The 15,538-nt window shown below is 34.2% G+C and overlaps 1 protein-coding gene across 2 annotated transcripts in view; it reads right to left on the bottom strand.

The window, feature by feature from the left end:
- Positions 1-672: 672 nt before the first annotated feature.
- LOC142326110 (very long chain fatty acid elongase AAEL008004-like) overlaps positions 673-15,538 on the bottom strand; it is a 33,539-nt gene continuing 18,673 nt past the window's right edge. For both annotated transcript variants that reach the window (XM_075368302.1, XM_075368301.1), the window contains exons 7-8: positions 11,200-11,336; positions 673-1,149 (exon numbers count right to left, since the gene is read on the bottom strand). In XM_075368302.1, coding sequence (XP_075224417.1) covers positions 961-1,149; positions 11,200-11,336 — 326 coding nt within the window. In that variant the 3' untranslated portion in view covers positions 673-960. The remainder of the gene's footprint in view (positions 1,150-11,199; positions 11,337-15,538) is intronic.

Raw genomic sequence — 15,538 nt, 5'->3', positions numbered from 1 at the left:
TACTTTCAAAGAAAACAGGGACCAGTATCCGGTTTAAATATATATATCTATTTTGTAATATTTATAGTCATCTAGCTGGAAAAGGAAAACGTTTATATTTCAGTAACTGAAAGATAGACTTTAGTGTATTATGTCTGACTTATATTTTAAAGTTTGTTAAATCAAAATATTGGATGTAATTTTGAAAAAATAGATTATTTGATTTCAGAATTTTGAAGCCTCTGTTACATTAAGAGATATAAGTTACAAGTAAGTAACATTCCCAGCTGATATAAAAAAAAGAATATAGGAATTTTTTTTTCAATCAAAACCATTTCAAAGAATTCCTGCTTGAAAAAATTTAAGGTAATTTTAATCTGCCTTAATTTTTTGAGGTATGTTTTCCAGTGTCAATTTAGCTTTGAATGCACTTAACTAAAGAACAAAAGTATTAATATACAATATAAATTCTACATCTTAAATACTTGCATAACTATGGTTGACAATGGTTAATGTTACTTTTAAAATTAAATATTACCATCATAGATATACTGTCTTTTGAGATGCCGTACCCTAGAAATGTTTCCATTTCATGTCTTCTCAGTCTTCTGAAAAATTTAATGAAAGAGGATTCCACTATGATGGTCAAGGAATTAAGTATTCAATTTTACCCAAAATAAAAACAAATAGAACTATACAAAAAGTAGTTTATTTTATTTCATAAAAACATATTATAAAAGAAGAAAAACCATTTAATTTAATTTGTCAAATTAGATATTGAAAAATGCATAATTACTTCAAGATTTTTATGATAAAAAAAGTCAATAAAAAATATTAAATCTAAGTTTTTAAAATTAAAATACTCATACCTTTATTATATGCACTTCTCTGTGTGTGTAAGTGGGTGTGTGTGCATGCACATGTGTGTGTGTGTGTGTGTGTGTGTACAAGCATAATTATGCTTATTATACCTGATTATCTTCAATCTACATGCTTTTTGACTGTTTGTTTTCCTTTTGGATGTAAATACTCTTTCCTATAAAAATCTAAAAAAAGGAAAAACATGAATATATCCTGTGGAATGAATGCTGCAAGCAATAATTTAGGAAATTTACAATATGGATTGAACAGAGCCACACTACAATGTAATGTTGTCAGTACAAACTGGATCTGAAAAAAAAGACACAATTAAATGCAGGACAAAAGTAAATTAATATTTTGCTGATTTATTTTTCTTACATAAAATATGTCAATTTAACTAATAAAATTTCTGTGTAGAGTAAAGAAAAAATGATAAAGGAAAGCTGTAGTTTTATTGGAAAGAAAATAATTGTAGAGAACATAGATGAGAAACAATATAATGATGATAACATAGAAATAAGAAAAAATATTATAATAATATGAGAGGTCCAAACAGAAAATTAGCATTAGGAAAGGAAAGAGAGCTACCGGGGTCGGAGTACGTAAAAGGATCACATAGGATTTATAATTATCTGATATGGAAAAATTCTATGCATAAATCTGATTACAAAAGAGATTCAATACTAAGAGTGCATATTATACAGGTTACAGGGAACATATTTTTTTCACCCTGGCTGCCTGATTAAAATTAATCGAATCATATGGTGTTTACTACAATAAACTTCATAACTTCATACTCACTGTTGTTATGTTCAGTTAAAAAAAAAATGGTTTGAAATTCTGGAAGCATTAATGCAGCAGTCACTTTGCTGAATCAAGTTAGGTAGGCTGTGACTGGCTATTAGTGATGTTCATTGAGCTTGGTGCTGTAGTTAACTCAAATTATTGTACATTTTTCATTGTATGTTTTTGTAATACTGTCAATATGAAAAGAATGAGCAAAAGTGTAAAGATAAAATAGATTCAGAACAATTAATACTTAACTCAAAATGGACAAACAAGTATTTTTATGTTTCAAAATAAAATATTTATTGTATAACACAAATGTATTGCTGAATCAAAGGATTATAATCAGAGACATTATTTTGAATCAAAACATCAAACTGTGGAAGAGTGGATGTAAAATGTAAAAACAGTAACAAAGTTACTTTAAATCCTAAAGGCTAGTGAAATGTAAGCGACATTTCATATTTTAAAGTTGTCACATAGTTAAGCTTAAAAGTAATGCAAGAAATAGTTTATTGTGGTGAATCATTAACTGAGGATGAGCTGAAGAGTCTGATTACTGAAATTTCTAAATTGTGCCCTGATAAGAAAATCATTAATGAAAAAATAAATTTGTCTTGACTGTTTAGTGTAGAGTAATTGATATTGCACTGAAAACCTTAAATATAGCTTGCTGAACTTGTGAATTTTTCTACCATTCACTTACTCTGCATGACAGCGTAGAATTGAAGGTACTTCATAGTGTTTAATAGTTGTAAGAGGTGCTAATCAGAAGTTTGAGGAGTTTGTCTAATAAAAGGAAATTCTAAGAAAGAAGATGCAAAAAATCTAAGTGGGTGTCTAACTTAAAAGCTGGTGATGAATTTTCAGACTTTAATTCTAATTTGTAACAGTGGTGACCTGTCTATGTACGGAAAAAATATTGTTACTATAACAATTACTGCATTTTTCTACGTACAAGCTGTGCAGTTGACTGTACTGGACATTAAGCCTTAACATTCCCCTTTCAGCCCTCTCTCTCTCTCTTATACTTTATAAGAACCTATGCTTCAATTTTTTTCTACCTTCTCCTTATTTATGAATTTTTCTTCAGGGTCTTTATTTATTATATATACTGTAACCTTTCTTAATAATTTTTCATCATGAAGAGTGTAACACTTCCTTTTTACCTAATTAATTTACTCTAACATGATCACATACTACTAATAAATCAAATAATATAAAAAATAGAAATAATAACAGGCTATTTGGACTTTTAAAATATTCAACAAAATTATATGATTTAATGCAATCAATTTTCTGCACTGTATGGCATTACAAAACTAGGTTAATTTATTATTATTATTTTGTTTAATTTTATAATCATTAATTCTGCAGCTTTTTCCAACAACCTTAGAAGCTCCAGTTTCTTTGTGTGTTTTTTCTACTTATTCCATTAGTACACTATTGTAGAAATAAAAAATTTACTTTTATAAATTTGAAAAAAATTACAGTTAGATGGTTTTAAACTCATCAACTCATATTCAGGTTAAGAACATTTTTCACGAACAAAAAGTTTGTTACTGATTTTCAAAAGTCTGTACTGTTAAGAAAAATTATTGTATGGAAATGTTAAAAAAAAAACATTTTTAAGCTTGAAGTTTCTAGTAGAGAATCCGTTCAGAAGTTTAAATTCTTAGTTGCTTTAATTTTTTTGGGAAGTGTAGTAGTACTTAATTATTTTATTTTAGGGAGACGGAAGAAGAAGCAACCAGATAAAAGTTAGTAGTGAAAGTGATAATGGGGAAGAAGAGAAATCGAAACAGAATGTTGGTGAAAAATCAAGTGGATCTTTACTACTATTTGGTTCTGGTGAATCAAATGTATTTTGATAATGATGTTGGTCACTGACATGGATGTTAGTTTAGTATGACCCGGGCTCTGGCCCCCCCAAGAGCAGGGCAGTCGAACACTTGGTGTTCATTTGACTGGACCTCCCTGCAGACGCACAGCTCCATCATAACTGAAACAGATACTGGTTCAAATTAACATGGTTGGTGAGCACCTGGGCACCCGTTGCCCGTAAAAACAAACTCGAGGCATACCATCCCCCCAGATCCAGTATAAATTTGTACAGGGATCTTCCCTTAGTTGTGGTATGCCATTCCAGCTGCCATGCTTCCATCGTGAGGCTGTAAAGCCTCCTCCGCAGGCAGGAGATGGGCAACTGTTTGAAATTTAGAACCGGTGTATTTAGATCACTGTTCCGTTCTGGTACAGGCCCGGCTCGAAACCACATCCCAAATACCTCCCTGCCTCTTCGCAACTTTCACATGGATGCCCGAACTTTCACCACTAAATCGATTGGGAGAGCCTTTCCCAATACGGTGGTAACCTCGTAGGAGGTTATTTTAGAAACACCAGTGCATACAATTAAGACTCTGCGCTGGGCACTCCTTAAATTTTGAACAAGTACTCTATTCATATCCAATTTATGCGCCAAACGGGCGCCGCGTAAGAGATTATGCTTTTGAAGACACGTCGGTACACCATGTACATTTGACGACCAGACAATCCATAGTCATTCGGAGGAATCCTCCTAAGTTTGTGCATCTCTGAGACGACTTCCACCGCTACTTGCCTAATATTGTTGCTAAACAGTAACTTCTCATCAAACAAAACACTTAGGAACTTATGAACTCTCACTCGGCTGATTACACAGCCTTTATACTTAATGTGGGAGTTTCGACTGTACAATAATTTGTCTGCATAAACTTCCTTGAGAAGCATAAACTTCGTCTTGGGTACAGAACTCTTTAAATTTTAAATATCCATTCAGCCCTCCGCGGTTTACATGGCCGCTTGCGCTCGATCTTCCAGCTGCGGTCGTGAATTACCACGAACTAAAAAGGAGACAGTCATCGGCGAAAGCCTGGGTCGTGACCTCTTCTGGGAATGTCAATACCAGTTTCCACAGCAGGGGACTTAGAACGTAACCCTGCGGGCTTCCCCCGGTGACGAATTTTTCCACAGCTAGGTGCGCATCTTTAAACAGAGGCGTACGATTAGACAAATGGTCACGTACTACGGCCTGCAGGGCTACGGGAACATTGCGGCGTTCGAACTCATAAGACATTACTCCAATACAAGGAAGAAAATTCTGCTTCTGTCTATAAAAATTGCCAAAAAACATATTTTTAATCGGCGCTTTCCACCTCGGCAAGAGCATTTAAGATGCCCTTGCCGAGGTGGAAACCATTGGCTGAGGAGAAAATCTACTTCCACATGTCGACGCTCCACCCATTGTTAAACATCAGGTATTAATTGCCACATTCGTATGCCCTTGTCACTCGCATCCTACCGCGACTGCCAAATAGCCACAATCTGTTCTCTTAAAGCCGCCTTCGACGTCCGCGCTCTTCCGCCAAAAGATCGATATGCGGTGTACCAGCAATCACGCAAATAGCGTCAGATGAGGCCATTCTTTATGCGCATGTAACGCGCAGGAGTAGTCTCCTATGAAGCGCCTCCAGCAAGGAGACGCTTGCCTCTCTATACTTATGAATTTTCAATTTCCTACTCCACGTGGAGGAAGCATACAGGAGCACAGAGGTTATCGCAGTCGCGATAACCTCTAATTGCTAGCAACTTTTCAGACTTCCCTTTAATCTCCCTGATATGGGGTACGAACGAGCGGTCCTTATCGAACCAGAGCCCCAGGTATTTTGTTTTACTAATCTGACTAATCAAGGAACCGTTACGGGTGAAACGCATATCCTGAAGCAGCGTCCTACCCGAGAATACCAACCATACCGATACCAATACCGTGAGCGCCAACTCAAGCTCACGGGTGGACATCCCCTCGTGAACTAATCCCAGAGCCTCACTTCCTCAGTCCTTCACCTGCCACTCATCCTGGACTCTTTTTGGATCTCAACCCAGCCGCAGCTTCCCTAAGCTGAGTGAAGGTAATCGACCTGACATCCTCCAACGGGACCATACGCCAATCCGTGTCCGGCAAGGATGAGCAAAGGTAGTTTTCAACGTAAGTTTTCCTGTCTGCGGGAATTACCGGCAGCTTCCTGCCCAGCCTCTTAATCACAGTCTTGAAGGCCTGCTGTCAAGGATCGTCCTGCAATTCTCGGAGGAGCCGCCTTCAAGATTCACCCTTTTACCTCTTAATTTCCCTCTTAAGCCTGATCTTCGCGGTTTTCAGAGCTTCATTAAGCTCAGGGCCATTAGCTCTTCCTCTCGCCAGACTAAACTGATATCTCCTCCGTGCTTTCACAACTTCCGCTCTTAACTCGCCTATTGCTGCGGTCCACCAATAGACACGCCTTTTAGTAATCCTGATCAACCGAAGTTCTTCGCGACATGTGTGTGTATTGAACCCGCTAGTTCCTCTGGGACTCGTGGGCAATCTTGATTAAATTTGCCTGTAAGTTTCGCCTCCAGCCACCCCAAACAGGCCTGATCCATAAACCAACAATGTGATCTTGTAATGGGGATCTCCAGTCTCGACCCAAATCCCACGATGATCATTTCCGAGCTCCTCTCACTTCACATCACTTCGAGCTTCATCACTTCGCATCCTAACATGCGGGAGACCAGGGACTCCGACACATAAACATGGTCGAGAACTGCGCCTCGGTCCACTCGCCAAAAGGTGGGGGTGCCACCATTCATACTACCCATATTGAGCGATAACGTCAGTTCAGCTAACGCCTCGCGTCGCGTATCTGTAGCACCTCCTCCAAACTCCATGACCTTTGCATTACAATCATCCAGAAGTAGGGTAGAGTTATCCTGATATCTTCTCCCAAATAGCTCAACAATTCATTAAAAACCGCTCATGTGGAGTTGGGGAAGATGTAACAACAATAGGCATACAGTCTCCTCACACACGCTGTCACATAACCAGTCGCCACCCCTGACCCGTCTGCCGTTGGGCTCGGAGATCAGAATGACGTCTGTTCCTCCGACTGCGGCTGAGTCCCACAAAAGGTCATGAACCTGCCCACTCTTGTTGGCATTTATGTACACCAACTTCATTAGTAAGATTTAGCCTGTTGACATGCTGGACTGCCAAAACTATGTCCTCTCTGCCTGCACTTCCCACATTTAGCTTTCTCCCGACATTCTCTCCGGAAGTGGCTAGCTACCCCGCAGAATCTGGGAGCAGAATCTCCTGTCCCATCTTTAACTCCCATATAGAGCTGAGCATACGTCAGCCCCTCCTTCCTGACAATAACCGTCTTTGTGGCAATCTCAGGTTTGGATCTAGTCTTCTTTTCTTTCTTCTTGAACTAAACCAAGATCTTTTCTTGCCTGCTCTCCAGGCAAGATATTGAATCAACTGCCTTAATTTATGAGATATCTTGCCCAGGACTGGAACCACCGGTACTGTTCCCTTGATCTTACGTATCCTATCAACCAGGTGCTTCGTGACAATGGAATCCTCCATGCTGGAATCGATGATTAACACAATGACCACCATCTTGATGTGATCCTTCCTGAACATCTCCAAGTAAGAATTCTGCCACTGGAGCATCCTGAAGCAAGTTACCTGGGACGATTCTCCCTCATTAAGCATCAGTCAAATCCTTTGGGCCAAATCACAAAGTCATCTAGTATACTTTCTGTTTTTATTGCCTTGAAGGTCGAGAAGTTGTGCTGACATTAGTGTCGGCACAACTTCTCAACCCAGACCCCGATCTAGAAATTCCTGCTAGTCCACATTTTTAAACAAATTCTCAGCCCATTTCAAGGAGATCAATCCAGGAACTTCGCCCTGATCAACTCCTTGCTCCAGCTTATTCCTAGACTCCTCTGAGGTCATGATATCTCTTTTAAGCGCATCAATCTGTGGGCCAGCATCGTTGGTCTGAAGAGCCAACTCCTCGATCCACTCAGTGACCTTGATCACCTTCTGGTGCAGGAGCTCAGCTGTCTATCAGTTTCTCTATTAGTATTTGTATTTTCGCAATTAACCAGCATAGATCATCCATCAATATGTTCTTACACCCTCATGAGTAGGAACTGGATCATTTGAATCTGAACTCATGGTACGTTGCATCCTTTTCCTCACCCTTACTGGGGGAGCCATGGGAGTAAACTACAATCAACAATGCCTTAACCACACCCAAGTTCTTGACCTACGTCTTCAGTTACAATGTTAGTAATAGTAGTTTAATTGATTAAGCTATCTGGACAAAGCTATCCCATAGATAAACAAACATAAGTACAAAAATTGAAATAAAATTAATTCCCATAATAATGAATAATAGTAAACAATACTATCGCGCTAGATAAAAAAAATGTTAATAAAATGTTGTTTATAAACCTACAATAATACACAATGTTATCGCAAGATAACAACGTCCACCTGTCCAGAAGAAGAATTATAATTAAATAAATATTCTTGATAACGAAATAATAGCTTAGATATTAAAGCTAGAATGTAAAAACCATCTTATGTATTAGTAACTTATAACAAGTGCACTAAAAAAACAAATATCTCACAAACAACAAAATGGATTAAAAAACCGTCTTGCATACAACCACTTCAGATATACCACTATAACTTGACCATGAAACATCACTTAAATCGCTATAGAAACACACTAAATCACACAAATCACCGACTTACGTCTTCCTTCAATTAATTCCGTTATACTACTACATGACCTACTTTTGAGGGGCATAAAGGTATTCTGAACTTGATCAAACTCAAAATTGATGCTGGTGACCACATTTTAAAGAGCTTATAGAAAAGGGGCACAAAAAATGCCACTTGTCACCACAGATTCTAAATGATATAATCAGACTATGTGATGATGTCATTAGAGACATCACTACTGACGTAAAGAAAGTATGTGCTTAAAGTATCCTGGCAGATGAGAGTAGTATATTGAAAAAGCAACTTTCCATTGGGGTTAGTTTTTTTTTTTATGAAGAAAAGATGATGGTTCATGAGGAATTTCTTGGTTTAGAGTTGGCTGACATGGATGAAAAATCTGTAGCATCTGCAATTAACGACTTTGTAGAAAAGGTAGGCCTTAATCCAGAAAAGGACAAGGATATGATAAGTGTTCCAGTTTGGCAGGAAAGGATGGTGATGTCCAGAAAATTATCTGAGAAAAGTGTATGAGAGTGTTATATTTTCACTGTGCCAGTCACAAACTGAACTTAGTTGTAAATGACCTAAACGAAATAGCAATGATATGAAATTTAGTCTCTACAATAAAAGAAATAATAAGATTCTAATAAGAATTGGCCCTTCGTCGAAATTGCATACCAAATATAACAATTGCTCTGTGAAACCTGTTGGTGTTAGAAATATAAAAGTATCACCACATTCAAGAAACATTATAGGCAAATCATTATGCATTTGAAAATCTATCAACGGATGGTAACAGTGCAACAAGAAAAGCTGCTTTTCAAATTCGCTATGCTGCTACAAAATCAGAATTCATTGTTAGTGTTTGTCTCATGGCAGAATATTCAACACTCCTGCAACCAGTGGTAAATGCTCTTCAGTCAACAAGTAGGGACTTATTTCAATGTGCAAACCACATAAAAAAAATCATAGACATCATGAGAACTCCGTGGAAATGCAGTTGTTGAAAGTGAAAGTGGTACACAAGAAGTTGAAACAATCGCCAAGTATTTTGAAACAGATTTCAATATGCCGTGAGTAATAAATTAACAGTAACATCATGTGAATCCACCAGCACAGCCTCCAAGTGAGTTTTGGAGAAGATCACTAATTATGCCGTACATAGATTCATTAATAATGTCTCTTGAACAGCGTTTTTCTAAGGAGAACTTGCCTGTATTCTATGTCATTGCTTACGTTGCACCCTCACATAATGCTTGATATGACATATGAGGATTTTTTAAAAACTACAAGTTTTTGTAGTTACTACAACCTGAATGATTTCCTTGGTGAAGCTGAACTTTGGTCCAACCAATAGAAAGGAAAGAATGTGCCAAATACCGAGCTGAAGGAGATAGAACTAGCTGCACTAGTTAAAACCCAATTGTTCTACCCATTCATAAAACAGGCGCTACTTATCTCACTTGCGCAGTCCTCACAACATGCACTATCAAAAGATCCTTCAGCATCTTATGCAGTGTAAAAAGTTGGTTACGGTCAACAATGACAGAAAATCAGCTTGTCGGTTATTGAATGAGGAGTGTGCATAAAAGGAGGGTTCTAGAAGCTAAAAATAAATCTGAGAAAGAAATTTTGTCAAGATTTAGCCAGAACTCTCATAGGCTAGTGCTGAAATAAGATTTAGATAGGTTCGAATAGCATTGCAACTAATTACTTTTAGCATTTTAAAATGTTCAAATAAAATCATTTTTCAACAACAAAAAAGTTATCTTATTTTTGCCCCCGTGGAGAAAATCCTGGCTACGCCTATGGTAAGTTTAATTTTATATATATATATATATATATATACTAGCCAACCATTTTTCCAGGACCCCTGATGTGTTCATTATCCTCAAGGATGTGAGAAAATTAAATATTTTATAGATACTCATTATAGATAAAAGAATTGGTCATTTTACCTCACTATATTTCTGTTCCATAGTTACAGAAATATAATGAAGTAAAAGGATTAATTTTTTTTTCTTAATTTCCAAGCGGGCTAGGGTCTCAATCTATAGCTTAAAAACTTCCCTCGGATAACAAAAATATATCCTGAAAATTTGAAAGCAATTGGCTAGTTGGTGGATAAAATTCTTTTTCCAAAATTGTCTCTTATAAAAGCATTAAAAATTAAATGATGTTTATTTGCAACTAAACCTGCTAAGGGAGATGAGTGTCATTTTGACAGAATATTCTGTTTTGTCATTTAATGGTGGATGAAAAATTTAAGAAACCCATGGTTGATTAAATGTTTGAAAGAAATGCATTTGACCTATGAAAGGCAAATTTGTATAAAGGTAATTGGGCATTTTTGTTAAAACATGTGTAACTCTATATATAATTTTTTTAGTTCTGATATTCTAAAAATCATTTTTTTAAGCAAAGAGGGAAATTTATATTTTTATTCTTCACTGGACAATGTTAAATCACCTTGTCCAGTGAAGGACAAGGAATTTAACAGGAATTTTGTGTGTTGTAGACCTTATTTGTGAACATATATTTTTGTGAACTCAAATAAATCTAAAAAGCATTCATCTTCATGTGATAAACTCAGAAGCCATACTAGCAACGACCATTATAACACTAAACTTTGATAAAATAAAAGCATGAAAGAAATGGCACATCAGTGAAATGTAATCAAGCACATTGAACTGCTTTAATTTTGGATGCTTACTTACTTTCCATGTCCATGTTAAGTTTGACTTTGGAATTCTGGCAGCTCAGATTACATAACAAGAATTACAAAAAAATTAAGAATGTTTGATTTAGATCTACATAGTTATTTACATTGAAAAAATATGTATATTTCAAACTTGTATGAAGACACTAATGGTGCAGTGGGATGCAGATCACATAGAAAGCCCAAGCTAAGCTGAGTAGAATAGTAATAAATAAATACTTATACAATAAAATTAATTTATAAAATCATTACTTACCAACTGAAGTTCAGTTATATGTTTTTTCCACCATATGGACTTCTTATATTCAGGATACAAAGTTGTTAATAAATAGTACGAGTACATTACCATGTGTACAAATGCATTTATGGTACCAAACATTACACCATGACCACCTGAAATTAATTAAATACAATTCTTTTTTCTTTTTTTTTAACCTCCAGGACTACTGTTAGGTACTGCTTCAGAGGATGACATTAATGATAATTTTTTAGCATGTGAAAATGCCATGCCTGACCGGGATTCGAACCCAGGACCTCCATGTGAAAGGCTGAGATGCTACCAATCGCGCCACGGACGCCGGCACAATACAACAATTTGCTTCAATGTAACCTCACACAGAGGTTTCATGAAAAACCATTATAATTCCCTTTCAAATTCATTATAAGACCTTACATAATTTTAAATGCCCTCATTTATTTATTTTATTTGCAAATAAAAACTGCCTAGATATGGATTTATTTTTGGAGTAAATCAATCTGAATTATGAGTCATTTTTCATTTTCTACATTAAGAAATAAATATTAACACCAAAAAAGAATGTTATAAATATTGAATCTTAGAAGAGAAAAGCTACAATAAAGTTGTGACAGTTACCTGGCATTGGTTATTTATTCCTACATAGCAGAAAAATAATTATTCGTGAAAAATGTTACCTAAGTTTTCTTTTTTGGGGTGCGGAATAATTTATGATGAAGTTCTATGTAAAATTATCATTATATGTTTAAATAAACCAAAATAAGTCTTAAAATCAAAAATTAGTATTTAAAAAATTTTTTTTCTACTCCATCTTCAAAATTACCTTCCAAGAATTTGTTTGATTTTTCTACATTTACTAAATTAAATGTAAAAAAAAAATCCACAACCAATAAAAAGTTATCTAAGATTTCTTTTTTTGGGGTGGGAGGATGAATTATGTTGAAATCTTATTGTATTATTATTACTAAAAGTTTTAAAATTATTAATAACCAAAAAATTTTGAGTAATTCAAAAAATCAATATTTTTTAAACTTTGATCAGCTTACCATCACATATTTCTCCTAATGTATTTTTGGGGTTTCTTGTGCTACTACTATGCCTAGGAAGACATAAAAAAGATTTGGCTAAAAAATATACATAAGTAAAAAGATAGCTTTTTCAATTTTTGAGGAAGGGGGAATTATTAGTTTTAAATTAATTTTTTTTTTAAATGGTAAGATAAGCATGTATTCATGTACTGAGGTTAATATAAAGTGCGGTTATATTTGCAAAATTTTGAAGAAATTGTAATATTTATACTTATGTACGAACATTAATCCCCACTTTTTTTTGTATTTTGGGGTCCCTGGGTCATGAAAAATCCCATACCCCATTTTTTGACTGATTACCATACTTTCCTTCTTCTGGATTGCCCTAGAGCTATAATGCCAGGAAAATAAAATTTTAAGTTTTATTTTTTATAATATATAATAATTAGAAATTAAATAATGCATTAATTTACAGCATTACAATAATAAAATTTATAACATTATTAGTAAATAATAATGTAATCTTTAGTTACAATTAAAATTGTAAAATTTTAATTTTGTTTTTCTTAGTGATACTATTCACAAATGTTGGTTATGCTTTTAACATTGTAGATAATCATTTGTATAAATGACAATCATTGTCAGCTTTGTTATATTATTGGTGGTAGAAGTCAAAATCTTATATTATTTAGTTAAGAATATTTATATTCAGTGCTCAATTTCAATTTGCAAACAGCCAAACATTATTTTTATGTACGGCAGAGCTGATGGAAACAATTATAAAGCGGTTCAGAAATTATTTTTAAGCTTATCAGAAATTATTTTTAGACAGAAAAGAGCCGAATTATAAAATCTCAAGTTAAACAATGAAATGTTAAGTTGAGATGTCATTTTGATCATAATTTTCAATAAAAAAATTTCATAATTATTTTTTTCTTTTCACTGAGAATGCCAATTTAACACATACTCCATATTTTGTTATAAAATTTCAATCTATTCTTTAAATATGAATTTATATTGCAAAAATACAAAATGACCAACAAATTTGAACTCTTTCTAGATGTATAGCTGTAGAAGCTTTTTTCTTATTTTTCATGTGAAGAATCTACTCCTTAAGTCTCTCCATTGGCCGACCTCTGTGGTGCGAGTTGTAGCATCTCGGCCTTTCATCCGGAGGTCCCGGGTTCAAATCCTGCTCAGGCATGGCATTTTCACACACGCTAGAAAACATTCATCTCATTCTCTGAAGCATGCCGAACAGTGGACCCGGAGAAAAAAAAGTCTCTCCATTGAATTTTATTTGCATTTTGTGTAAAAGAAAAAAAATGAAACTTTTGTCTGTATATTACTTTGATGTATTATTTTCATGGATAAAATTATATGATACTGGATATAATGAACTAAAGCAAATTATTAAATTTATGTTTCTTTGTACATCATATAAGAAAAGTCGAATTAATTTTAATGAAACTAGTAGGTCAGGTGTTTAAACCTACTGAAATCACAGCTGTGTTTTAACCCTTAAGTGGTCACGCTCTTTTTGTAACATTACTATTTGTGTCGGGTCACTATGCCTGAACATTCGTAAATTAAATTAATAATACATTATTGGAATTAAAAAGAAATGAATACTTATACTCGAAAAAGAAAATATTTTTTTATTCAAATAAAAATAAACATCTCCTTGTTTAAAACAAAATAATCAAAGGAAAACAGAAATTACAAAACCTTGTAAAAATAAAGATCTTCACTTTAGTTGAACTTTGGTGGTGTAAATATATAATTATTCCCAATTAATTATTAAAGACAAACTAACAACGCATCTGTAAATATGTTTTCAAATTAAAATATTTGAACTGAGTTGAACATCTACAAGTAAACAATTTACAATTTGCCTGAATGTTAAATTGATGTCCTGAACAGTACATTTGAACACATTTTTCTTAAATTTATCATTTCAGAGTTAGAAAGTCTTTATTTCCAACACTAACATTGTTCACAATTTTTACAAATAAAAGAAGTGTGATTTTTACAAATATGGCCCACATTTCACACAAACAGTGCTATATATTGTTCTTGGTGCTCAGGCAGAGGTGACAGCGTTTACGTTTCCTTCTCACACCTCGCTCCTCTGGTTGTTGAACATCAACTATAGTAATGTCATGTTCTTCAAAAAATATTTTTATTTTGTTCTTCAAGTTTTTGGGGTTTCCTGGAGTGAGATACCTTTTTACAAGTAAATTTTGCATGAAAAGGTGCCTAAATATTTAAGAAAATCTCTCACAATAGTGTATCACAACTGGTCGCATCAGGTCAAATAGCTTATTTCTGTTACTTTTATTACACAAACTAAGGGAAGCTGGATATTGACTGTTAGAACAAATTACAATAGGAGATTAGCAGGCTTGCTAACCTAATACCATAGAGGCAAATATTAAACTTTAAATATAAAATAGTGTCTTGGGTCATATAGAACTGACATGACCAGTCAGTTAAACAATGCATTTACAGAAGACCCACCGGGTTGGTCTAGTGGTGAATGTGTCTTCGCAAATCAGCTGATTTGGAAGTTGAGAGTTCCAGCACTCAAGTCCTAGTAAAATCAGGATTTACAGAAGAAGAAATTTAAAGAGTTTTTTTGACAAGAACCTGACTGTCTGGTAAAAAAACAGTTATTTAATAAGTCAGGAAGCATTTTAGTAACACACAAGTGGACTTTAAAAAAACTAATAGAGTTATGTAGAGGTTGTTTGATTGCCAGTCTTACTCAAAACTAAGTGATTCATTTTCAAATAAATGACAGTAGTGAGCTGAAATATTCAGCTTAACAGAAAGAAATTAAATCATATTTTTGTTAACACCTTTTTTAGGATATTTGAATCTGCTTACCTTTTTATTAGTTCTTTTTTTCATTGACCACTAGAATTATCTGTTTATGCATCTCAACTTCCCTGATCAGAAAATTATAGTAAACATTTTAATCAGGAACAGTAGAAAAATGCAGTTTGTAAATTTTGTCTGAATTCTAACACTAAATTGAAATAAATTAATTAAATAATTCAAAGTATCATTAAACCTCTCATGATCAATTAAACTTAATTTATTTAAATCAATGTTTTGTTCAAATGAGAAAGTAACATCAAGAGTTAATTTGTTTTGAAGCATTATGTGGTATTATACAACAATATTTAACTTAACTTTTTTCAGTATTTAATTATAATCAATATGTAAAGAGTTTTGAAAGTGATTAATTAAGTCATTGATTTATTATACCATTCTGAATGCTGAATAAAATGAGAAAGAAATAACAA

This window comes from Lycorma delicatula, chromosome 6 (assembly GCF_047948215.1).
Source record: "Lycorma delicatula isolate Av1 chromosome 6, ASM4794821v1, whole genome shotgun sequence".
Taxonomy (NCBI): Eukaryota; Metazoa; Arthropoda; class Insecta; order Hemiptera; family Fulgoridae; genus Lycorma; species Lycorma delicatula.
Note: the sequence above shows the minus strand (reverse complement) of the source record. Positions and strands in the feature narration are given on the sequence as shown.